Source organism: Medicago truncatula, chromosome 8, assembly GCF_003473485.1.
Source record: "Medicago truncatula cultivar Jemalong A17 chromosome 8, MtrunA17r5.0-ANR, whole genome shotgun sequence".
Classification (NCBI taxonomy): Eukaryota; Viridiplantae; Streptophyta; class Magnoliopsida; order Fabales; family Fabaceae; genus Medicago; species Medicago truncatula.
The window spans coordinates 36,222,498-36,248,610 of record NC_053049.1 but is presented as its reverse complement, the minus strand read 5'-3'; the positions used below and the strand labels follow the sequence as shown (position 1 = coordinate 36,248,610).

At 33.3% G+C, this 26,113-nt stretch overlaps 4 protein-coding genes across 10 annotated transcripts; 2 read left to right on the top strand and 2 right to left on the bottom strand.

Annotated features, from left to right (window-relative positions):
* Positions 1-846: 846 nt before the first annotated feature.
* Positions 847-3,413, bottom strand: LOC25502891 (polyubiquitin 11). The gene is given in 2 exon segments (XM_039829157.1): positions 847-1,467; positions 3,279-3,413. Coding segments are annotated over 2 exon segments (756 nt in total).
* A 1,622-nt stretch (positions 3,414-5,035) lies between these two features.
* On the top strand, positions 5,036-10,344 carry LOC11406119 (autophagy-related protein 101). Of its 2 annotated transcripts, XR_003008048.1 has the most exons (8): positions 5,036-5,200; positions 5,287-5,323; positions 5,413-5,498; positions 5,929-6,024; positions 6,790-6,952; positions 7,076-7,241; positions 7,457-7,541; positions 9,920-10,344. XR_003008048.1 is itself a non-coding variant. In XM_003629491.3 (7 exons), exons 1-7 carry the CDS (start codon positions 5,168-5,170, stop codon positions 9,993-9,995), a joined length of 657 nt encoding a protein of 218 aa, XP_003629539.2. In that variant the 5' UTR covers positions 5,037-5,167; the 3' UTR covers positions 9,996-10,344. The 2 variants fall into 2 exon arrangements, 1 of the variants encoding a protein (XP_003629539.2); XM_003629491.3 differs by lacking the exon at positions 7,457-7,541 and having other exon boundaries at positions 5,037-5,200.
* Positions 10,345-15,418: 5,074 nt separating this feature from the next.
* LOC25501675 (salicylic acid-binding protein 2) lies at positions 15,419-18,116 on the top strand. The gene is made up of 3 exons (XM_013591007.3): positions 15,419-15,902; positions 17,382-17,507; positions 17,644-18,116. The coding sequence occupies exons 1-3, from the start codon at positions 15,465-15,467 to the stop codon at positions 17,923-17,925; spliced, it is 846 nt and encodes a 281-aa protein (XP_013446461.3). The 5' UTR covers positions 15,419-15,464; the 3' UTR covers positions 17,926-18,116.
* Positions 18,117-19,186: 1,070 nt separating this feature from the next.
* On the bottom strand, positions 19,187-25,759 carry LOC25501673 (uncharacterized). Of its 6 annotated transcripts, none has more exons than XM_039828796.1 (13): positions 25,616-25,759; positions 25,474-25,539; positions 25,265-25,378; positions 25,090-25,176; positions 24,169-24,750; positions 21,814-22,296; positions 21,327-21,388; positions 21,132-21,237; positions 20,933-21,012; positions 20,158-20,487; positions 19,939-20,088; positions 19,587-19,821; positions 19,187-19,516 (listed from the first exon to the last, which is right to left on the bottom strand). In XM_039828796.1, exons 1-11 carry the CDS (start codon positions 25,679-25,681, stop codon positions 20,025-20,027), a joined length of 2,040 nt encoding a protein of 679 aa, XP_039684730.1. In that variant the 5' UTR covers positions 25,682-25,759; the 3' UTR covers positions 19,187-19,516; positions 19,587-19,821; positions 19,939-20,024. The 6 variants fall into 6 exon arrangements, with proteins under 6 accessions (XP_039684730.1, XP_024628410.1, XP_039684729.1 ...); XM_024772642.2 differs by having other exon boundaries at positions 19,187-19,493; XM_039828795.1 differs by having other exon boundaries at positions 19,187-19,821.
* Between the last annotated feature and the right edge of the window lie 354 nt (positions 25,760-26,113).

Below are 26,113 nucleotides of genomic sequence, written 5' to 3'. Positions count from 1 at the left end.
TGAACATTTTGCTGATTTGGCATTAGGGGGTTGAGAGATTGACACCTTGGATTAGGATGCCAAAAAATGTAGCTCACTTGTATATTATTAAGATATGCATATTCTCCACATAAATCACCAACCTCATATAAATATGTATATATATATATATATATATATATATATATACTCCACATAATAAAATAATTAAATAAACAACTAGGGCGTTACAAGTCCCGCTGCTTAGCAAGTTTAAATTTGCACCATTCAGGGGCAAGACAATTGTTGTAGTTGGAAGGTGCATGTAATGTAATGTTATTGTTGACATACATGTCGTTTATGTAATGTAACGAAACCTTAATTAGACTTTTTATTTGAATTCACGCTGTCGCAATTTTTATTTGAATTCACGCTAAATTTATTCTAATTTATTTATTGACTTTACTCGAATTTTTAATTCAGTACGCGCGCAATCAATCATAAAATAAATGCAACAAGTAACAAAAATAATAGATATAAAATATCATTTTATTAATATAATTCTTATTACATTTACAATGGGGTAAAACTAAATCTGCGAAAAAATAAAAACCACCATAAAACCTATCTCCCTTGTGTAAAACTAAAAGAAAACCACTAGAAAACCGACCTCCTTGGGGGTAAAACTAAAAGAAAACCACCAGAAAACCTATCTGCACATTTAGTTTTACCAAATTTGATTCTTTTTCCATGAAAGCTGCTCACTACTTATCTTTTCCTCAGCATTCCCACTACTTATTATTCTTTCTTTTTTTACACCAAAATAAAGAAGGAAAAAAAGAAGGAAAGGAGGAAGATTCATGAGGGGAGAGAGTGAGGAGGAGAAAGTCAGGAGGAGAGTGAGAATGTGAGTTGGTGTGAGGAAATGAGGAAGTTTAGAGGTGTATTTATAGGGGGAGATTGTAACACAAGGTGAAGAGTGCTTTCCTTCTGAATGTTGTAATCAGCTAGGGTTCTTTCGTCTTCCAACTGCTTTCCGGCGAAGATAAGCCTCTGCTGGTCTATGTGAATTCCTTCCTTGTCCTGGATCTTGGCCTTGACATTGTCAATGGTGTCAGAGCTTTACACCTCAAGGGGGATGGTCTTTCCGGTAAGGGTCTTGATAAAGATCTGCATACCACCACGTAGACGGAGGACAAGATGAAGGGTAGACTCCTTCTGGATGTTGTAATCAGCAAGGGTGCGGCCGTCCTCGAGCTGCTTTCCGGCGAAGATCAACCTCTGCTGGTCCAGGGGAATTCCTTCCTTATCCTGGATCTTGGCTTTGACGTTGTCGATGGTGTCGGAGCTTTCGACCTCAAGGGTGGTGGTCTTGCCGGTGAGGGTCTTAACGAAGATCTGCATGCCACCACGTAGACAGAGGACAAGGTGAAGGGTGCTTTCCTTCTGGATGTTGTAGTCAGCTAGGGTACGACCGTCCTCGAGTTGCTTTCCGGCGAAGATGATGTTGAGGCAAAATCCCTAATTAATTTTAAAGATAATAAACTTTAATGATTAAGGATCAAATGGACTTTGATTAATTCCTTGGTATTTAACTTGTGCTCTTGAGTGTTTTCACTAAGACATGAACAAAGTTTGAATCATACCAAGATGCATAAAATCAAAGGACATTGAATCCATGAACTAATTCTGAAGTTCAGAAAGTTAGTTCAGAATGTTGATCAGAACGTTCTGATGATAGTTCAAAAGGTTGTTCATAAGCAACCCAGATTCATCAAGAACATGAAGAGCATGCAAGTACACTTGACATGAATAAAAGGTCCAGAAAAGTACATCTGCATGGATCTATCAACAAGTAAAGGCATGGACAAGGAACTATGTCAAAAGGATCTTTAATGTTCATCCAAGACTATGAACATTAAAGTACTAGGAATATTCCAAAGAGAATATTGTCCTAGATGATGCATTCACTGCACTTAAGTTGTATCTTACTATTAGGTTTGATTACATTAAAAGTTAAGTCTTACAAATCAACCTAAAGTAAGAACAAATGGAACATTCTGAGATCAGAATGTTCACTTCTGCACATGCTTCCAGCCATGAACAGTGTAATTAGTGGAAAGATGGAAAAGCTAGCAGAAGGAGATCTTGCATCAGAGATAACGTGTACTCTTATATGAATCAAGCAAATCTCCTTGAAGCATGGGCCTGAAGATTGCAGATCCACTATCCTCTCTCTCCTGCACCAAATCCAAGACAGATTTGAATCAACTTTATCCTACTTTTTCAAGCAACTTTTGATGCATATGGAGAAGTAACTTTTGAGGGATAAAACTTGAACAAATCTCATGTCACGTATTGGATTGACCCAGAAACTCATCAGACTTTCATCCTTGATGAACCCAGATGAAGAACATCATGAATATCAAACATTCTGATGAATATCACAACAACATTCTGATGTTCATCCTGGGAACACAACAATATTCTGATGTTCAGAATGTTCACCCAGATTTTCAAGTAAAAGCTTGTGGGGCCCAAGACATGTGGCATAACACCATTGGTTACCTTACAACGGCTATATGAGCCAAAAGACTCTATAAATAGAGATCAAAGGCTCAACATTACTTGCACCATTGCAAAGCATACAAGAAAACAACTTGATTTTGTTTGAAGCTCTTGCAAACTGAAATTGATCAATCTCTAAGGCTTTCATTTACTTAGTGCGAATCAATACTCTCTATTATCTTAAAGATAACTTCTTCTTCTTCCTTATCTGTTTGTTTCACAAACATTCAACCTCCATACAAATTGTAACAAAGTCCCATCTAGCTTTAGGGGTACTAAAGTGTTAGTTTGAGCAAAGGTTGTAAAAGTCTAAGTGGTTAACTTAGCAACAAGGTGCAAGAGCTGAGGCTTAGAGAATACAGAATTGTAATTGTTCAGGTGAACAAAGATTGTAAGGTGCAGGATTTGAGAGGTTATCTCAAGCATCATAGTGGAAACTCTCACAAGATTGTGAGGAGTGGACTAACCCACATTGGGGGAACCACTATAAATTCTCTGTGTGTTGATTCTCTCTTCCTTATACTCTTTACTTACTGCATACACAACACACACAAACACATTTACTTTATTAAACTGTTTTGCACTCAGACATCAGAACGTTCTGAAGTCTGCTTTTAACTTAACCATTCCAAGTTTCAACTTGAGAATCAATTTTAAGTTACAGGTGTAATTTTTAAAGGGTCACAATTCAAACCCCCCCCCCCCCCCCCCCCCCCTTCCTTGTGACTATTTTATCTACTTCAGATGAGACGTTGCTGGTCCGGGGGAATTCCTTCCTTGTCCTGGATCTTAGCCTTAACGTTGTCGATGGTGTCGGAACTCTCAACCTCGAGAGTGATGGTCTTTCCAGTGAGGGTTTTCACGAAGATTTGCATCTGTAAAATCATACATCCTAACATGAATTAGATCGATACATCAAACTTGAATCAGAACCTAATTCAACAGATCGATACAATATGAACAGATAACCCGGAATCTATCACCAGAAATTGAATTAAATCATATATTACAAATAAAAACCAACGTTTTGCCTATGGATCTGAAGAATTTTGTGATGAACAAGTTCATGTAAAGCCAAAAGTTTGATTGAATTGAATCAAATACAACATATTAAAAACAACGTTTAACAAATATATCAGAAGAAACTATTAGATTCGTTCATACAACGATTGTGTTCAGGAATCATGAGTTTAAACAAGCTATGCAAAACCTACAACATCGAATTCAAACAGATCAACAATCTTATGAACGAACACAAAATCGATTGGAGAAAATTCAGAGAGATGGAAATTCCCTTGAAGAGAAGTTAGGTCACAGAGGAGAGAAGAATTAAGATTTGATTGAAGAGAATTGAGATTTAGAATTGTGTTGATAAGGGTGAGATGAGGTCGTTATATAGGAAAACGGGTCGATAGTTTAACGAGTAAAATTGTGACGCGTGTCATTATGACATATGATTCGGTGCAAGTTGTTGGGTTGAGCTTGTTTATTGTGATACGGCAAGTTTTGGACGTATCCAATACGTTCGAGGCGGTACTGGAATATTGCAATTTGGAAGGGTTAGTTGGCGTTAAAATTTGACGGAGTTAAATGTATGAGTTTTTCTATTCACACCCTATATATTTCTGGTTACACCCAGGTTTTTTAAAAAGTTTTTGATAATACCAAAATTGTCCTTTTATATAAATTTTCTTAAAATCTTGACTTCATTCATTGTCACTCTAAAATTCCACTCTCTTTCACCCACCAACGATCAAACAATTTTGATGTTCAATTAATCTCTATGGAAGATCAAATAGTGAGTCAAAACATCTTTCATTCATACTCAATTGCATATAAATAAGTGAATTTTTTTTTCTTTTTCAATAACGCTGGTTTCAATTTTTTTTCTTGTTCAACTGCAGCTGTACGACAGTTTCAGTTTTACATTGTTGAGGTTAACTTAAATTTAGTTTAAGTAGGTTCATGTAAACTTAGTTTACATAATCTACTTAAACTTAGTTTACATAACGTACTTAAACTGAGTTTAAGTATGTACACTTAAACTCAGTTTACATGACCTATTTAAACTAAGTTTACATGTACATACTTAAACTGATATTACGTATAATCATTGAACAAGGTTGAACTTTTAGATGTGCACTTAAACTCACTTTACATGACCTACTTAAACTGAGTTTAAGTATGTAGACTTAAACTTAGTTTACATGACCTACTTAAAATAAGTTTACATGTACATACTTAAACTGAGATTACGTAGAATTATTGAACAAGGTTGAACTTTTAAATGTACACTTAAACTCGGTTTACACGATCTACTTAAACGGAGTTTAAGTATGTACACTTAAACTCAGTTTACATGACTTACTGAAACTAAGTTTACATGACCTACTTAAATTAAAGAGGAATTTTAGGGTGTAACTAAGAAAAAATGAAGATGTTTTTTGAAAATTAATTTTATGGAAGAATAATTTTATGAGGTGCAACCATGATTATTAGAAACACTCGCGGTTTACTTTTCATTATCGTTATTGAAAAGTCGAATTCTTCTAAACCCTTCACACGCACGCTATTCCTCTCTTCTCCGATCCACACGATCACTCTTCCTCTTCCCCAATCAATCTAGGGTTTCATCCAAATTATGAACTGCGAAGTTTGCCACCTCAAAGAACTCGTAAACCTTCTTCTTTCTTCTACTCTCACCCCCTTTTTCGACTATTCGCACCTCCCCTTCTTAATCATTTCTTGTCTATTTTGCAGGAACTCGAACACTTTGAAATTCGAGAAATTCTCCGATGTAAGTAATTCCGCAACTCATTGTTTTTGTTGTTGTTTGATTTTTGAATTATGAAGATGAATTGATTAGTTTGAGTGATGATTTTGCAGGTATATTGCACACCATTATTTTTCATCGGGCGTTAGGTCTTGTGCGTCCAAAAGATGTAGACTTGGAACTCTTTGATGTTACCTATGTACGTTTTTTATTTCAATTTTTATTCTTATCATAATCTCTGTTTGCAGCAGTGACACTTTTGATCGAAAACGTGTCTGGTGTCACGTGTCAATGCATGTGATTACATTGAATTGAATTATGTCATTTAACAAATTATTAATTATTATCCGTATACGTGTCTCTTTCAGTGATCATAATCATGGATGTGTTTCATATAGAAAGTATTATTAAATTGTGTTTATTTTCTATGAAGTACTGACACAACACTATAGCGACACTGCTAGTAATTTGGAAAAAATGAAATAATTGAATGTAATCACATTTGTCGGTGTCGAACACAGATACCAGACACGCCTTTGATCATAAGGTGGTACAAAGTTTATATTTTTCACAATAACATTTCAATTTCCAGTTTTTTGGTAAATTGTGCTAAGTTTTTTGTTGTGTAGGTGCAATGTGGAGAGGTGGAGGTTGAAAACAAAATAGAAGAGAAAATTGAGCAGTTTATTTGCTGGGTGGAGAAACATCCAAACAAAAAGAGTCAGGTTAGATATTTGCTTGTGGATTTTTACTCTTGGGAGCCGCCGTGTTCACATAGTTAGGGTTGAATTTGGTGTCAGTTCTAGATTGGAAATGAAAACAAAAAAAAAAAATCTTTTCTTAAACCATGATCTATTTATTTTGTCTAAATGCATCATTTTGGACTTCGTTTTTTATATCATTTACTGTGAATGATCGTTCTGCTTGGTTGGATGTTGATTGTAATGATGATGTATTGTTGTCTTTAAAGGTGAAATTTAAGTATAAAATCATACAGCAAGTTGTATAATTATGGTATCACTTTATCCATGTTTGAAGAAGATCACACATAAGATTCAAGATGGATGAACAAATTGCTTGTGATAATGATTTGCCTATCAAATATAAAGGAGAATTTTTACATAACTCAAGTGCAAACCAAATAAAAACTGTTGTGGATATGTGAAAAATCACCTAGGACGATTTAGTCATGTTAACAGTCCAATGGCTTTAATGAAAGGATTGGAGTATTCTGTTATTGGTTTTATTCATTGTTCGAAGCAATTTGTTTCAATCTTATGATATGTATTTATGGATATGCTTTTTGAAATGTTGATGTAAAATAAACAGGCATATAAGGCAAGGAAGTTGCTTTAAATGTAATTAAGTTTTCTTATAGGGCTCTGAATTTGATGATGCAGATATGCTTGTCTTTCTATGAGGTTAAAAATAAACAGGCATCTTTAATTGTAATTAAGTTTTCTTATAGGGCTCTGAATTTGATGATGCAGATATGCTTATCTTTCTACGAGGTTAAAAACAAACAGGCGTCTTGGTTCAGTAACAGGATTGAACGTTTGTATTGGGAGCAATGGTATATTAATCTGAATGTAGCCCAGCATTTGAAATCACATTCTAGCAAATCTCATCATTCTAAATTTGTTGATCCAGGAGGTGCAGTTTCTTTCTTTGTTCGATTAACTAAATTCTTTCATATTTCACTTGTACTGTGCAAGTAGTTCCTTCTGGCACCCTCACTCTTTATTTGTCACTTTCGTCCATATTTCTCATGAGTAGATGGAACATTGGAGGATAGAAATGCTCGAAGTGCAGCACTTGAAGTATCGCTTCGTGAGGTTTTATTTCAAATAATTAAATTCGTCAACGAGAAGAAGGATCATGTTCCGCCAATACCAAATCTAGAGGGTGCTATTTCCTTTCCCTATGAAATTACAATACCTAGGTAAGCTCTGTATACTCTGCCCAATCATATCCCATTGTAATTATGCGTCTCTTAAATATTCTTGATATTTTGATATCTTTGATTCGGGATGACTGTTCTGCTTTGTTGGATGCTGATTGTAGTGACGATGTATTGTTGTCCTTAAAGGTCAAATTTGAGTTATAACAACAACTTGTATAATTTTGGTATCTTTTGATCCATCTTTGGGAAATCAGATATAGGATTCAAGGTGGATGAACAAATTGCTTGTGGTCATGATTTGCCTATCAAACATTAAGGAGAACTCTACGAAACTATTAGGTCAGCAATCCTATATTGTAGTTTATATTTTCCCATTCAAGTGCAAACCAAATAAAAAGTGTAGTGGGTATGAGAATGCTAAGGTGGATTAGTGAACTTCCAAGAAAATATTAGTTTTTGGAATAAATGTATGAGAGAAAATTAGAGGAGCACTTATTGAGTAGAACGCATGAAAACATACCTAGGACGGTTTGGTCATGAATAAGAATAGATAAAGACCCTCCCCCGGAAAAGAAGTAGAAATGCTATTTTGAATAACTTCGCTCTAAATGGCTTTAGTCTTTTACTGGAACCTATATTTTCAATGGATCACCCTAGCGTCAATCCAATTTACATATTCATGAATATTGTTAAGTAACATATATTATTTAAGAGGCATTGCATCATCTTAATGTTCAAAAAAATTTAATTTTGCTGAAAACAAGCCGCCTCTTCGCCATCATTTTCTTTATCTTTGCTTAAAAATCCTTATTTCATTAGATTTAATGAAGTCGTTGTGGGTGTTGGGATGTGAATGTCCTATACGTAGTGGTTGGTGGACATTTGCATGGAAGTTGGTGATAAATTCTATTTTGAAGGAAGTGTTAGTGAGCTTGACAAATTTGAAATGCTTTTATTATGTTGAGTGAAATTAGTGCTGACATCATTGTTACTTTGTGTACAGTCGATATTCTGTTACTCATTAATCGTATTTGTATCAAAATTTGACAGTAGTTTTTGGATAATACACATTAACGGTATCAAAATTTGACAGTAGTTTTTGGATAATACACATTTAACAGTGATGAGAATTCCCCTCCACTATTGGTTTCCTTGTTTTTCTGATGCTTCTGGGAGGAATTGTTTCCTACTTTAGATGTAGTAAAGTAGGACATTTAATCATTTAAACAATGTAAGTCTTAAGCTTTGCACAGCGTTGTGATCCCATTAGCATATTTTTGTGGACTACAAAAATAACCCGATTCAAGTTTTTGGATAATACACATTTAACAGTGATGAGAATTCCCCTCCACTATTGGTTTCCTTGTTTTTCTGATGCTTCTGTGAGGAATTGTTTCCTACTTTAGATGTAGTAAAGTAGGACATTTAATCATTTAAACAATGTAAGTCTTAAGCTTTGCACAGCGTTGTGATCCCATTAGCATATTTTTGTGGACTACAAAAATAACCCGATTCAAGTTTTTGTTGTTGAGGAAATAAATATCCAGATTGGGCTTTAATTTTGTGGACTACAAAAATAATCCGATTCAAGTTTTTGTTGTTGAGGAAATAAATATCCAGATTGGGCTTTAAATTTATAAGGCTGTAACTCTGTAAAATATTATTTTTTATAAAGCCGCTTATTGTTAGGTGTTGGGTACTTGGTAATCTACCTGAAGAGCATGTTTTATGTATAGTTTGAGTTCCTTGTAGTCGAATGCTTATACGCACAAACATGACTTTTTCAACCTCTATTTTTCAGTCCCTTGGCTCTTTGATATTTTATATTTGGTTTAATTGTACTTTCAGACCCTCTATTCTCAAAATAAATGACAGCCAATTTTCTTCTTTCTAAAATCCCTAAATTTTCATTTTCTATTCAAATATTTGAATGTTTTTAATGGATTCGGGATATGAAACAACTTCGAAGTTTAGAAATTTAGTGGAAATTTGATAAAATTTGAAGGATTTTGTAGGATGTGAAATTTGATTTATTTATTTATTTATTTTGGTTGGGAAGTTCGAGTAGAAGAAGATTTATACTGATTCATTCAATTCAATTTCTGAATGTGGAGTGAAAAACTCGAATTTGAGAGTTTAAGCAAGAGGAAAGTGATAGGGGGGGGGGAGGGGGGGGGGGGGGGGGGGGGGGGTCTTAGTTGTAGTATGATAGGTATAGGTATTGACAATCATAGTCTTCCAGACCTACACTATCACTTATTCTGATGTCACTTACTCATAGTTACTGACATGTTGAGCCATTGGAAAAGAATTCTGTAAACCAACAAGTTGGATGTTTGTTAGGTCCGGGTTTCTACAAAATAGCTGTATGATATCTGCCCTTGTTCATGGTACTTGCTTGGCTGAAGTGCCATTAAGCGTTTGGCAATATCTACTTCGTTTAGTGAACTCTATGACACAATAAATAAAAGATCTTTTTTTGAAAAGAGACATAATCAAAACATAACTTATTATTTGCAGTATATGTTTTCAACTTTTCATCTTCGCATTGGCGGGTAAGATTGATCAGCAATTGTTGCATAAAGCCAAAATTTTAAGAACATATGTATTGGATGAAGATTTCTTTTGTAGGGATCTTTCTTGATAAGTTTTAGTTTCATGTGCTTCTTTTCAATTTTGCTAAAGCTGCCAAAGTTAACACTGCTGTTTTTGCCCAGTTCATCGGATTCTGCATTTGGGATGGACATGATCAAGAGAATGCTTCAAACTGGGCATCCAACAATGCTAAGTTGATCTTTAGAGTTTATAGAACAATTTATGGGATTAAATGGATTCTTGTTCTTATGTTGAAGCTGGAAATCTGGTGCTAATGAAAGCTAGAGGAGAAGGCTAGGCAATCTTTCTGTAAATAAAAAAGAATATGTAAGAGCTAGATGAGCCATTTGTCTTTTCAAATACTACTACTTTCTAAATCTCAATTTTCATGATATATTGTATGTATTTCATTCGTCTTCTCTTCGGAGCTCAGAGTTCTGTAGATAAGTCTGCTAGTTCCAAATCATTTACTTTATATTGTATATATTTTGCTTGAGTTTGTGAACCCCCCCCCCACTTGTATAATTCTAAGCAACTACTTCATGAATCTCCATATCAGCTTTTACCTGATCTTGAAACACTACAGGAAATAGGTTCCAAACATGCCTCGATGCGACCCCAAAAAAAAAAAAAACCCCCTCATAAGATAAACACTTCGCTAACATGTGACAGACATTATAGATTATAGCATTGATTTTAAGGTTTGTGCACAATTTTTAAGGAAATGATTAATTATGTTGATTTTAATACTAAAATTACTATCATTTACTAATATACTTTTATTAATTGTAGTTGGTGAATCAGATAAATTGGGTGAAATTCAATAAGGGTATAGCAGTGGGAAAAAAAATATTGCATAGTTATTCTAAGGGACAATTATTTTACTAAAGTCTCTTTCTCCTGAAAATTTCAGGGTTAACCAAAAAAAAAAACAGAAATATAATACAAATGTCATTGAGTTCTCTTAAGTGCAAGAAAATTGCTGTTTACACCTAAAGAAATGCTATTACACATTAAAATATATGGTTTTACCTTCCACATCTGTAAAGAAGAAGAATAAACACTCTAACGGCACTTAAGTGCCGTGGAGCCTCATGTTAAAATTCAAATTCCATCATACTCCTAAAGTCAATACCAGATCCTAGCACATCCAAATGCACATTAAATATTGAAGGTAGGGTGTATCTTTCATCATATCAATAGCAAGTTGCTTTTGAATCATGTTAAATTTGTTTTTTCTCGTGTACCCAATAAACACATGCATTTTTGTTATAGATAACTATGTTTGATTCCCTCCTTGTTAAAATGAGTTGCTTCAACTTGTATTGAAATGATTTGGTCTTTATGGACAGTTTGTTTGGCTAGCTTCTTTTGTCCACCCACAATCATTAATAGTCAAGATGAAAGCCTGTCAGCAATAATAATAATGGAATTTTATATCATATGAAGCTCCACGGCATTTAAGTGCCGTTGGAGTTTTTCTTTTTCTTTTTATAGATATGGAACGGCAGTTAACTGCGTTGAAGGTAAAATTGTATTGTTTTTGGTGTATGATAGCATTTCTTTAAGTATAAACAACAATTTTCTAAGTGCAATGCCAATGAGTTTACTAATTAGGAAATGGCGCAGGATTCGCGAGACTATTTCATGACTAATTAGGGACTTTGATTAGTGGGTTCTCCCTCCATCCAGTAGCTTGCAACATTCTTGTAGCTAAGCTTTTAAGGGCTTATTGACGACTTTTTTCAGATTTATTAGGGTTAGGGAGCTTCCGCCAAGTTTTGGTTGAAAGTGATTTATTACATGTAATCACTTTGATTTTGAAAGACAAATACACTGTTGTCACTTTAGTGTCAAATAACTTGTGTGTTAAGTGTGAGCTAAAAGAGTAAAAGTATCATATTATTAGATTAAAAAAATTGAGCAATATATAGCGAGATAACTCGTATATCCAATTTCTTACGGTTTAAAAGATAATTATATATTTGTTTTAAAAATTGTTTGAACTCTTTGGTAGAAATTGTTTTTAAAACAACATTTATAGACTTAAAAGATACAATATATTATACATAACCCTTTAATTTTTATTTTTTTTAGAAGATCGATAACCTCTAATGTTAAGAAGTCAAATACAAGTGATATAACAAGAATCTTTCCTTTGAAAAAGAGAGTTAAGAGTGAAGACAAAATATAATGTGTCATAAGTGCCTTCTTTTAACTTGCTAATAAGATGTGGAAGTCTTAAAATGAATCATTGTGATGGAGATGAGATAAGTTGATATGTCAGTTAGAGATGAAACGTTTTTGCAAAATAACAAAAATATTGTTTCGATGTTCATTGTTTTTTAAAAAAATAATGCATATAAATTGCACAACTCAAGAATTTAGATCAATGATAAAAGTTTTTTTTTTTTAAGTGATAATTTTTTTTCTCTTCCCCAAATTTAAAAAAAAAAAAAAAACAGACTTGTATTTTAGTATTCATCAAAACCGTGAGTTAAACGGTCGTCACCACATACATAATTTATTCTATGAATCTAAAAATTTAAAACTTGGATGAGACAGGAGAGAGTAGTGTGCTAAATATTAAGAGAGTTTTTTTTGTGGTATTCGGAATTCGAACCCTGTACCTTGCATATATTATGCATTGTCCTTATCAATTGAGCGAAACCCACGAGGATGTATCAAGTGAGAGTTTAATCTCATTAGTTTATTAATTTTGTTGTCTAGTTCAAACATAAATATTAAATATGTTCATAAGAAATGGAATTTTAAGTAGATTAATATCCTTTTAAAAGATCAGGTTCAATCCTAAAACATAAGTTTACGAGAGGCAACAAGTCGACTTTAACTTTAAAATTTTCACATATCAAATTTAGGGGTAGCATTTAAGTGACACTGTGACATTGGTCAACTACAATATCACAAGTGCCTTTCTTCTTTTTCTTTCATAATATTTTTTTGTTTCTTTATACATTTGTAATATTGTGGTTGACCAATGTCACCAACCACAATGTCACCCAATTATTTTCCTGTTTCCCAAATTAAAGTTAAGCTCCGTCCAATCTATTTCTAAACCTACTTCTATTCATAGTTGGGAATTTGAATGGCCAATGTATTCCCCTTACATCAGCAGTCTTCAAATTAAAATTCTCCAATTCATCAGATTTGTTGGGCATCAACAACTAAAGCCCGTGCCTTGCATAACAAATCCGTCTGTGCATTCTTTCTCAAATTCACATCAAGAGTTGTCAAAGCAACCTTATTGACCGAAGAAACTATTATTGTGTGTGAATCCTCCTTTCTCTTATCTTAGGTGTGTAATGAACATGTGAATTTGACAAGGAAAGGAACTTTATAATAACAAATATAAATTTTGTAAAAATATTTATTAGAATGTTATATAATAAATATATCAGATGACTAGAATATTACCTGTGAATAAATGAGGTGTCTGAAATTTGAATTGACCTCTACATATTGCATTACAATATCTCTATCAATTGATTTATGTTTACGGAGACCATGTATAAATTTATTTGTTTATAGAGTAAATAGGAAGAAAATAAACTCCGAAATTATATCTTTCGTCAAAAATCCCAAATGACTAATACCTCAAAAACAATGTAGAGAGAGATGAAAGGAGAGAATAAGAACACAATAAAAGTACTCCATACATTTCAAAATGACTAATACCTCAAATTCGTCCTTGAATTTTGAAAAATCGGCCAATTTCGTCCCTGAATTTTACGAAATATCAAATTAGTCCCTGAATTTACAAAATGTCAATCAAATCAATCCCTCCGTTAAGTTGGTCTGTTAACGGAGGTGACGTGTCACGTTAACCTCAAAGCTTACCACGTCAGATGTCACGCAAGCAGGGACCAAACTGATTGATTCACACAAAATTTCGAAGGACGAAATTGATGGATTTACACAAAATTTCCAAGGACCAAATTGATGGATTTTCAGAAAATTGGCAACGGCTCTTTCCCTTCTTTGTGAGTAACGGCTCTTTCTCCACTTCCTCATTAAGGGCTATTTCTTCCCCAAATATATAAATTTGGAACCCTAATGTTATAATTCCTTACATAGAGTTCAAAATCCCCAAAATTTCTTCCATGAATTGATGTAAAATTTCTTCCCCAATTCAAAAAACTTAGAACCCTAATTTTTTTTATTAAATTCAAAATTCATAAATCAAGTGGTCTGCCTTGTAGATTCAGTGTTTAGAATTGATGGGTGGTGCACGAATGTCAATCCACATCTTCCACATTGAGAATTGGATGGGACATATAATCAAGAAGTTGTGCAAAGCAAGGTGTGGCTAGGAGACAAAGGAATTGGATTGATACTGAGTCTGAAGAACAAGTACAAAGTAATGTGGCAAGTGTGGAAACTGTTGTTGAGAATGTTACTACTGAGGTGCAACAAGAGGATGTTGTTAGAGTTCCAAATCCAAATTACGGGTCATCCGCTTCTACTCAACTCCAATACATGGAGTTTATCCCAACTCCAGGATTTCCAAAAGAGTGATGCACGTTTTAATTATGCTTTTGGACTAGTTTAATTAATGTTTTTTTGGCTATGTACTGTTGTCTTTTTGGCTATGTACTGTTGTTTTTTTGGCTATGTAATGACTTATTAACATCGAATATTGACTTATGATATAATGCAAATGTTTGTCCTTTTATAATCAAAGTGTTTGTCTTTTACATTTTACTTTGTTTAGCAAATGTATGCACAAAGGATCACATTGATATCTGTTATGATAATTCAATGACCAATTTGATGGTATTTTCACTAATTTGAGGATCGAAATGATGGATATGAATATAATTCAAGGACCCATTCGCGCACCACCCATCAATTCTAAACACTGAATCTACAAGGCAGACCACTTGATTTATGAATTTCGAATTTAATCAAAAAAATTAGGGTTCTAAGTTTTTTGAATTGGGGAAGAAATTTTACATCAATTCATGGAAGAAATTTTGGGGATTTTGAACTCTATGTAAAGAATTATAACATTAGGGTTCCAAATTTATATATTTGGGGAAGAAATAGCCCTTAATGAGGAAGTGGAGAAAGAGCCGTTACTCACAAAGAAGGGAAAGAGCCGTTGCCAATTTTCTGAAAATCCATCAATTTGGTCCTTGGAAATTTTGTGTAAATCCATCAATTTCGTCCTTCGAAATTTTGTGTAAATCAATCAGTTTGGTCCCTACTTGCGTGGCATCTGACGTGGTAAGCTTTGTCAGAGGTTAACGTAACACGTCACCTCCGTTAACAGACCAACTTAACGGAGGGACTGATTTGATTGACATTTTGTAAATTCAGGGACTAATTTGATATTTCGCAAAATTCAGGGACGAAATTGGCTGATTTTTCAAAATTCAAAGACGAATTTGAGGTATTAGTCATTTCAAAATATAAGCAAATTTTATTTTTTAAATTCATTCAATTATTGATGTATGTAATTCATAATATGGAGTATAAGAAAGAAATATTAGAATGTTACAAATTTAATTGGTTACATGCCTCAACCTACCGACCGTACTTCTAACTCAAATTTGACAATGCAACATATTTTGTCAACATATGCCAATATCGACCAATCTATTGACTTTTCTTCTTTTTATTGTCGATATATACTCTAGGATAAGGATGGTGAAAACAATATTAAGCAGCAATATTTTATATTATACCACAACAACAATAATCATTATGAGTACACAAAATTTAATTGCTAGGAAGCATTATGTTCTTGTACATGGTGCTTGCCATGGTGCTTGGAGTTGGTACAAGATCAAGCCACGTTTAGAATCTGCTGGTCATGTGGTTACAGTACTTGACCTTTCAGCTTCTGGAACCAACTTGAAGAAACTTGAAGATGTTGATACAATTTCAGAATACTCTGAACCATTGTTGAAGCTAATGGCAACAATTCCGCAAAATGAAAAGGTGATTCTTGTGGGTCATAGTCTTGGAGGACTTAGCATAGCTCTTGCAATGGAACAATTTCCAGAAAAGGTTGCTGTTGGTGTTTTCTTAACTGCTTTTCTGCCGGACATTGAACACAATGCTTCTTATGTCATGGAAAAGGTTTGTTTCTAAGCTTTGACAATATTTTCTAGTTTCATTTCATCAAAAAAAATAAAAATCACAAATATGATTTCTATATGGAAAATAACTATTGCTCTCAGATAGTTTTTATCAAAATTTTATATACTCAATGTATTGAAAATTAAAGTATCACATTTATTTAAAAATAATTTTGTAATTTGAAATACTTACATAGTGTCTCAAGACATTTAAGAACGTTTCAGGGTTTAAATCATGATCATGACATTCGATCTAACTACTTTTTTTCCTTTTCTATTACATGTTCTTCTGCCCTTAAAATATACTTTTCCCCTTTTTTATGTTTTATTATATGTTTCTTGTAGTAGTAATTTAATTGTCCTTTACAATATAATATGGTACAGAAACTGGAAAGTTTTGTTGGCATCTTAAATTATCGCTATCCAACAAGTGTGTATTTCAGTTTGCTTTTAGGCATCAGTTTCTTTCAAAAATACTCGATCAACTTAACTATTGTTTCCAAAAGTATCAAGAATTTAACTCGTTCTCACGTTATTTTTTAAATGATAAATGTTAATAATTAATTTTTAATTAGTTTTTATAGTAATATTTACTCATTCGTTTGGATTTAAACTCAAACTCTTAAACTTCTTATCTTAGTTAAAACCAGTTAAGTTGTCGTACACTCTACTCGGTCTCGACCCTAAATAAAATGTATTTAGGTATATACATATTAAAAATACATGTTATTTAATTATGTAAAATAACACATTTACATAAGTCTTTTTTTTTTTTTTTATCATTTGTGGGTGTGTCAAATCAAAATTATTTACGATTATGACCAAGCAAGTATTCCTCTTAATTTAAATTTGTGGTCCATTTTATTAGAACAAAGTTTAGATTAGGATAGACACACTCTTATGTAAAGTTTGAGAGAATCACCAACCTCAATGAAGATATGCAATAAAACTTACGTATAATTTATCAATTGCATAGTTTCATACCATAAATCACATCCATGTGAGTAAAAGATTTGTTAACTTGTGTCAACTGCAATGTGTAATCCATTTGTTTTATAAATATAGGATAGGATTTATTAAGATTATTTCATAGAAGAAAAATAGATTAGGGGAAGCATATCTCCTAATCATAAACCTCAATAAGAATTTACAATTGTATTTACGTATTACTACGTAGCGCAATTGTGGAATTTGAGACTTGAATTCAAATCACAACATATGCACGCAAATAGTCCTATACTCCTATTTCCTTATCGTTTTATTTTTCAATTCAATATTAATTATTGATTTATCTTAATACATGCTCCTTCATTATTTTTTAATTGTCACATTTACACTTGTGGTCCAGTTTACTTAATTGTCTTAGAAAATTTGTCTTCCCTTACTTGTCGTTTTAAAATTCAATTAAACATTAATATATGGAATTGAGGGAGTGATTATCTTCACCATTGTTAATATTATTTTTTGTATAAACTAACAGTATATTGAGAGTACCCCGGCGGCTGAATGGTTGGACACTGAATTCTGCCAGTGTGGAAACAAAACATCAATGTTCTTTGGTCCCAAATTCTTGTCCCATAAGCTCTATCAACTCTCCTCCACTGAGGTAACTACACGTTAAATTAAAAACAACTCCTTGTCTCACACTAGTACTATATGTATATGATTAAACTATGTCTTTCCATTAAAAAAAGAGTACAATTTAACGATACTAATAAAGACAAAGTACTTGGATTTAGCAGGATCTTGAATTGGCCAAGACTTTGCTGAGGCCAGGGTCCCTCTTTATGGAAGACTTGACTCAGCAAGATAACTTCTCTAAACAAGGTTATGGGTCAGTTCAACGTGCTTTTATTGTTTGCAATGAAGATCTTGGAATTCCATTGAAATTTCAACACTGGATGATCCAAAATGCTGGGATCAATGATGTATATGAGATCAAAGGGGCGGATCATATGGCTATGATTTGCAAGCCACAAGAACTATGTGATTCTCTAAATCAGATAGCTTTAAAATACGCATGAATTAATTAAGTATTCTGGTTTAGCTTAATTTGTTGGATTTGATATTTTACTTTTGTCCGAAATAAAGGAATCAGCATGTTTGAAACTTTATTGTAGACGTGGCCTGCAACTTCTTTGTCTTTTTCATGCATGTATGCATCTTTGTAAATTTTAGAAAGGGTTAAATAAATTTTTCATCTCTATAAATATAATGAATTTTGATTTTAGTCTCTTAAATATTAAATTGAATGTTTTCATTCTCACAAAAAAATTTACTTTGCTTTTAGTCCTTAATGGCCACTTTATGTTCATGTGAATGTCAAGATTATAACTCTATTATATTCAAATTATAAAATGTCTATTTATATTATGTTTAAAAAATGTCAGAATTATATCCATTAAGGGCTAAAAATAAAACAAAAATTGTTTAGGATGAAAACATCTCATTTCATTTTTGAAAGACTAAAATCAAAATTTAATATATTTATAGGGATGAAAAACTTATTTAACCCTTTTAAAATATATTGTTTAATAATTTGGGTTACGTGTAAATGTAATTTAGTTTCTACTATATTTTTAAAAGTGTATTCAGATCCTTGGTATTTTAGAAGATACTCAATAATAAAATTTGTGCTTTAGTTAGCTAGGATATGTCAAAAATAATTAGCTAGGTAGGGTAGCTAATTGGTGGTAAATTAAGAAGGAATAATATAATATTAAAATTATGTTAGCAACACACAATCTTTAATGGTTGAAAATTCTATGTCCATGTCCCACTAATATTATGTGAGACCTATAAGATTTAGTGGGACTCATGAATTTCAACAAATACAATAATGTAGGTTGAGAAAATTATATTAGAGTGTATTGTTAGCACTTCTATATAAGATTGATACCAATGAGAATTGTCACAAGTAGCTAAAGGATTATTTTTTTAATTCTGTTAAGTGGCTTAATGATATGGAATAATAGAATATCATGAAATGGTTGGTTGGGATAATCCTTTTTTTCTTTCTAAACAAAGTAGGGATAATCCTTTTGTTAATAAATTCAAAGTCACCTAAACCATAATTGAGTGGATAAAGCATACCAAGTTTTCAGCCAGAACTGGGCCAGTTAAATTAATTTTAAGAAATTAAGTAAATTCCTCATAGAAGTATTTTAGAACTAATTTTAAAGCTAACATTTACTTTAATTTTAAAAGTTATAATATATGCAAAAATAAAATTAATTGACAAGGTCTCAAATGATTTTAAAATTTATGAAAATTTGCAGACTTATCTACTCAAAAAACTAGTAATTTAGTGATTGAATTGATGAAACTTGGTGTCTACAAGTAGTTGGTTATTCAATAGAGCAATTTTAGCAAGAATAACTCCTGAAGAAAGTGGATCATAACTCATACTGGTTCTATTTACCTAATACATTTTTACCTATGGTTTAATGACGATTAGACCATTGAACCTTAAAAAAGCATGTGACTAATCTTTCAGACTTGTATCCTCTTCTCTTGGCTATGCACACTGCAACCCCTCCAGCTAGGGAGCGGTCGTTGGATTAATCTCCAACGAATTAGAGCATTGCTCACCCTGAAACATGTTAACTTGGATTACTAATAGGATATATTACAAAAGGTTCTCAAGAAAATATCATGCTGCAGTTCCGAGTGAATGGGCTGGTACCTTCAAGAATGGAAACAGTAATAGGACTAGGCACTACTCCGCTATTTCAGAATCTATGCACCCGACATCCGTGGCATCACTCACCATACTCTCTACAAAGATGGCATATAAGTATAGATCAACTGATCCATCGAAAACTCAAACGTGTAGTGACCCAAGATTATATGCAGACGATTATATGGAGACACTGCAAGTAGCCATTTCACTCCTTTCTGTCCATCATTGCTACGACTACCTGTTTTCAACAAGTGTCCCCCCGTTCAATCAGCAAACTGACATTTGAGCATGACAACAAAATAATTTCTGGTATGTATAACATTTTGAAAACGCTCAAGATGAAAGGCCTCCTCACCAAATATGTAGTTCTATTACCATTAATAATCATGAGATAGCCAAGCTTCCAGGGTTATTATACAAAGATTCAAGCAGTTTGGGTAATTACTCAACTTTCTGTCCTTCAAATCCCTTTTCCTGGCAGCATAACTCTTGAAATCTTCTTAGACTACAAGAAATAAGTTCATTACTATTTGTGGAAGGTGTACAAGAAATAAATCATTGTTAAGCAATGTACCGTCTCAGAAGAACTTCGGGGTTATATGGAAACAGGCTCTTTTGATGAAGATTTCCAATGGAATTGTTCAAAGATAGTAAACATTCTGCAGCTTTCTTAAATTGTTCAATGTTACGGTGCTTTAAGTCATATTCACTGTCTTCCTTAAAATTCTTGATATGCAATAAGATACTTCCATTTTTGTCAACTGAAGAAAATGTTCTATCTGCAACAAACTGTATACCATCCCCTAAAAGTTTTCTTCTCTTGCAAGATGATTGATTTAAAAATTCTCCAGATAATGGAAATTCCACAAATAATTTCCATGAGTTGCATATCAAATGCATGCATCTGCGAACAAACGTGCAAAAGAGAAAATGTAAATACCAATTTTCAAATAGTAATAAGAGTCAAGGTAAGTGCTACAACCACAATTCACAACTTAATTAGTAATTTTCTTTCTTTAATTGTTTCGTCCTTGACGTTAAACTAGTCATGCACACAACAGGTTTTAAACTCTGAACTTGTCCTCCATAATCAAATAAAGGAAAAAGAAATTGGTGTTTGAAACCATTTATAAATTGTGAGGCTGACAAGATTTGTCTTAAACATGAATCATAGATGAAACACAAAAACCATAAAATTTAAAGCATCACAAGTGAAAATAAGACATGCTCCAAATATATCGCAGAAAAATAGTCACTAACTAGATCTGGTTAATAACTTTCCCTGCTTATTTATAATCACAAACTCATTAAGGGAAATTTTGCGGTCCATAATAGTTAGTATAACATGCCTTAGAAGATATTTAGCACAGCTTATTCCAGTATCTTTTGAAATGAGATAGTCAAGTAGCACTTGATGATCATAATGTATCTGCGTAAGTAAAGAATAAGATAATCAATAAGTTTTTATTTTTAAATAAAAATAATGTAATGGATAATGAATTTTCCTATCTGCATGTAAGTCATGTACTATGGAAGTATAATACTAGCCTCTGAAAGAAACAGATGGAAAAGGTACACGGGATTAAAAATGTCTGACAGATCAAAAGGAAAATCTCTCTTTACATCCTGATATGCAGCATCTTTTCTTCCAGACCTACATAATTGAAATCTCATTATTGTGGCAGTGAATCTTTCCATTAAGCACTTACTAATAAAAGTAAAAGATTAAATACACTTGCTTACAGTTGCTGGAGACAAGATGATATGCTAAGCAATTGCAAAAGCACTTCAAACAATAGATCATCCTGCCATTCAAGTGTTAAATAACCTCAATGAAACAAGATGTTCTGAAGAGACTTAAAACTATTTGGCTAAAGGAAAACAAGAAAGACTCTGGACTCTCGTTAATGACCCAGGTTTGCAAATATATTTTCAACCTAAGAAGCATGGGTACAGACATTCCAAAATCCCATTAAAATTTGAAGTATTCCAACATGAAAACAGCAGTTTCATTTTAAAAAGTTTTCATGCTTCACAGTTTCCAGTACAAGATCACCCAGCCGGACATGTCAGAGTCATCATCCTTATCAAACATTCATATGACCCCAGAGTTTTTAAAAGCTAAATTTTCAGAATCAATAACTGTTTTGAAGACAATGGCCATGTCAGACAAGATTCAAACCCATAAACTGGTGTGCACAAACATCAAGAAAAGGGCAATTAGACAAACCTCGCGAATATATAGCTGGAGAAAAGATGACATGAAGTTTATACATATCTCCGGGTGCATTTCATAGTTGATAGAGACCTCATTTGGAAGATGGTTTTGAATCCACTTGTAAAGCTCTAGTAATCCCTTTTTTCTGTGTAAGTGATCAAGCTCAGTATCTGGGTTGTTGGTAAATAATGAGCTCAAAGTTGAACAATCACTTTGGTTTTTCATTGATCCTCTTTGATTGATCAAATTGACAGAACAATCCAGTAAGAGGAAAATAGCTTGTCTCTGTAGGTGGCTGGAAGGTACCCCATATGCTTCTCCATCGGACAAACTCGACAAAAATGGAGAGCCTTCCAGACAATCACCTTGATCAGACATAAATTGAGTTAAAGGTTGTAGCAGAAGCTCTTGAAAGTGGTTATGAAGGATTTCAAGCCAAGAAAAATAGTCTGAACAGTCCAAACACAAAAGTGAGCTAAGCCTGATCATTAGAATCTGCAGAGAAGAAGGTAATTGGTTTGAAGAGTTCACTTCATAGGAGCAAGATTGTCAAACTCAATAGTCCAGATAAACTATGAATCTCCGTACGCTCAGCACGCGAAGCTTTAAGAGTTTACTTAATACAAAAATAAAATACTTAAAACAGTTGCATAATATCTAAACAAAACTTAATCTATGTGCATAGTAAATATTCAACACTTTATACTTCTAAATTGAAGTGAGATGGGTTTCCAAGCTAGACCGGACCAGATAAAAATATGCAAATATAGCATTTCAATCAAAATTGATGGACAAATCCACAGATCGTGTGATAGGTTTACAATTTAGAAGACAAAACGAGAATAACAAGTTCAAAATCAAGTGACAAATTGACAAATCAGAATGTTTAAAATTGCTTAAGAGTGAAGAATGGTTGAATTAGGTTCGTTGGAGTTGGATCAACTCGGTAGAGCCAAGGTTGAACAAAAAATATTTGCTAAATTTCAATACTAGCCATGTAGACAACTCATTAGATATTGATTTTGGCAAATATATACCATGACACATTAACTAGAATAGCTAATGCAACTATGTTTCATCGGGGCCACGTGTCTTCTCTATATCCCGAGGACAACATGTGCAGCTATGTACTACAGGCTAACTTAGTCACAGCCTCAAGGTCATGGCCAGCACACCGGCTAATACCAACGAACACATTTTCAGCCTGCCATCCAACACCTAGTACAGTAGTACCACAGGACAGTCTAAGAAATAAATTACAAAGCTGCCAAAAGTTCAGCAGGATTTCCCTTATTTATCAGCATTGCTTAATATCTATTATTTGCCAGTGCCATACATACATCTCCAAAACTCATCAACCAATATCCACTCATTCATTTATAGTATTTGTTATAAGTTCTCAAAGTAAATCTAATGAATCATAAAAAAATCATCTATTCACAAACAACTCAAAAGAAAAGAGACTCCTATCCCTATAGTTTGCATTAATTGGTGCCACGTGTCTCCTTCCATATCCTGGCAACAAACATGCAGCTATATACTCTACCATTGGTATATAGCTGAAGACTACACATAATGATGAAAATTTAGTGTTTAGATGTCAAATGGAAAAGAGACAGCGTATATTGAATGAAACTCCGAATAATTGTTTTACATAAAACTTGCCTTATACTTCTATAGTTGTATGTGTACTAAGAATCTAGGTCAAATAGAATACAGTTATTACAAGTCTCATCTAATGACACGGATAATGTATAATGCACTAACACAATATATCAGCTCAGGTACTAAATGTTTAATGAAAGAAAAAAAAAAAAAAAAAAAAAAAAAACTCAAGTACTAAATTTGGTTTGAGATTAAGATGGAATATTTTTGTCAAGCTTTGACAATGTTACACGGAAATGCGAACAAATTAATCATATGAAAGAAAAGAAAAAACACCAAATTGTTTATTGATGAATTGAATATCAAACAGGAAAGGAGAGAAATCTCTTAAAAGGGTTTCCCATACAACCAACTCGCTTACTCTTTTTCCCGTTGCTAAGTATTTTCCATTCCACTCCCTTCTCCTATTTAAGCTGAACCTCCTTTGCTAATACTAACCAATTTATTATAATAACTAACTATGAACACCCTAATGTAACCAACTATTGATATTTGAGATCTCCAACACTAAAACAGTCAGCAATAAAAATATATCTGTGTTCTTTGTATACCACAAAATGACAAAAGGAATTTTTATACTGATAATAACCTTTTTTTTCCCATAAAACTTCAAGTGGAAACAATGATCACTGTTTACATTCAATCCTACATGTGATAATAAATTAAGTACTATAAGTTCGTGAACAAGTAGAAGAACCGTACCAGCAATTTATGTTTCATGTAATGGATGATGCAAGTCTCAGCATTATCTTCTTTCCTGGGGAGACACCACTTCACAAGTCTAGGTATAAAATTCACTACTGTGACAAAAAGTGGATGCTTGCTGGCAGAATCACAATCAGTTTCCTCGAAATTATTCCGGTCAACCAAAGTGCATAGTAACTGTAGAAAAGTTCCAAGAAATCTGATTCCAGGATCAGTATCACCCAAATTATTGAGATGCAGTTCATTCACCGACAAACTTTTCTTCCTGCTACCATTGTCACAACTCCAACACTCATCCAACAAATTCCAAGGAATTTTCAAAAGACAAGAATTAACAGAATCATAATACACTTTGACAAGTCCATCATAGTCCTCCTTCAAATGTTTACATATAACACGCAGCGCTTTAACGATACCAGCCACGGTTGACCAATCACAATTCCTCAGCTCATGTTGCAGCATGAAATCAACATCACGAGAATCCAAATTATTATTTTCAAATGAACATGATAGCATTCTAGTAAAAGCCGTTTCCAATGAACAGCACAACAAATGAATGAATTCAGCCCAACTGTTCCCCTGAAAATCATCGCAGGGAATCATAAACTACGCATGACACATTAACCTAAACTCAGCAAAACCACTGCTCCCTCCATTCCTTTCTTTTTAGGTCTGGTTTTAAGTTTATTTACACATCAAAAAACTAAGAAATTTGTTAATTTTGATGTAATTACTAGCATTTTTCCTATAATACCCTTAATTATTTACTTTGTAGCACCTGTCACCCTAATTGAAGGCATGTATCTCTATGCAATAAATATTTTATGGTATTATTGATAAAACAATAATTAATATTGCATTGAACTTTGAAAATGAAAGTAAAAATGAAAAAATAGAGTAATTGGTACTATTTCATACCGTAGTAGACAGGAATTCTGAAGTTAAGACAAGAGCATTAACAGCAACATGTTGAACAAATTCACTCTTAACAGTTAACAAATTCACCTGCCACATAAAAAAAAAAACACAGATAATATTCAAGAGGACGTTACATAGAAAGCATCCCAATGAAATTACTGATTCTGAAATTCACCATTTTAGTCACAATTTTGGGAAGACAGTGATGAACAGAACAATGCTGCTCAAAATCCTCTTTGTTTGAAGCAGAATCAAATTCATGAATCCGCAACTGAATTTTTCTCATTACCTACAATCAAAATTCGCCAAAAAAACAATTAATTAAATAAATAAATAAATAGAGAAATTATGGAAGATTGGACTGAATTTATAGATGAGAATAACCTGAGAAGAAGAGATTAGAATTTTCTTCTCGTTCTCTTTGTTTGCTGAAACGAACGCGTGTGGTTCCTGAGGTAAATGGAAAGAAGATTTGGTTTAACGGGTGAGTTGAGAAATATAACATGTATAGAGTAGTGAAACTGACTGTGTAGGGGCTGAGAGAATCGTCGACAAGGCGGCAGAGCCACCGGAGATCACCGGCCGTAGACATTTTCAAGGCCCGCACGGGAAAAGAATAAAACACTGCCGTAAGTTGGTCACAAACATAAGAAAAATTTAAAGTTAATTTTTTTATTTCTACGTGGTTAAACGAGTGTACCATCAAATATTTTCACCCGTCGCGGCATCGGCCAACTTCGTCCCTCAATTATGCGAAATATCAACTTAGTCCCTGAATTTGTCAGACATTCATCAAAAAGGTCCCTCCGTCCAAGTGCTCTGTTAGCGATGTTGATCTGTCGTCTTGCATGTTGTGTTGTCTTGTACGCGTGGCAAGAAGGAAGCCATGTGTTCAGGGACGAATTTGATTGAATTGGAAAATGTTGAGTTTTCACTTTTCAGTTTATTTTTTTTTGCTTTTCCCATTTTGCCCCTGCATTACCCATACCTCCTTCTTCACATTTCTGAACATCAAAAACGTCCT

Bases quoted from the DNA above. Each gene is read 5' to 3' on its own strand.
- LOC11406119 (XM_003629491.3), top strand. From the start codon at position 5,168: ATGAACTGCGAAGTTTGCCACCTCAAAGAACTC. The intron at 6,025-6,789 runs GTTAGATATTTG...TTGATGATGCAG, and splicing joins ATCCAAACAAAAAGAGTCAG to ATATGCTTATCTTTCTACGA. The intron at 6,953-7,075 runs GTGCAGTTTCTT...TCTCATGAGTAG, and splicing joins TAAATTTGTTGATCCAGGAG to ATGGAACATTGGAGGATAGA.
- LOC25501675 (XM_013591007.3), top strand. From the start codon at position 15,465: ATGGTGAAAACAATATTAAGCAGCAATATTTTATATTATACCACAACA. The intron at 15,903-17,381 runs GTTTGTTTCTAA...ATAAACTAACAG, and splicing joins CTTCTTATGTCATGGAAAAG to TATATTGAGAGTACCCCGGC. The intron at 17,508-17,643 runs GTAACTACACGT...TGGATTTAGCAG, and splicing joins ATCAACTCTCCTCCACTGAG to GATCTTGAATTGGCCAAGAC.
- LOC25501673 (XM_039828795.1), bottom strand. From the start codon at position 25,681: ATGTCTACGGCCGGTGATCTCCGGTGGCTCTGCCGCCTTGTCGACGAT. The intron at 21,013-21,131 runs GCTAGTATTATA...TTACTTACGCAG, and splicing joins TCCATCTGTTTCTTTCAGAG to ATACATTATGATCATCAAGT. The intron at 20,089-20,157 runs GTACATTGCTTA...TATTTCTTGTAG, and splicing joins CCCGAAGTTCTTCTGAGACG to TCTAAGAAGATTTCAAGAGT.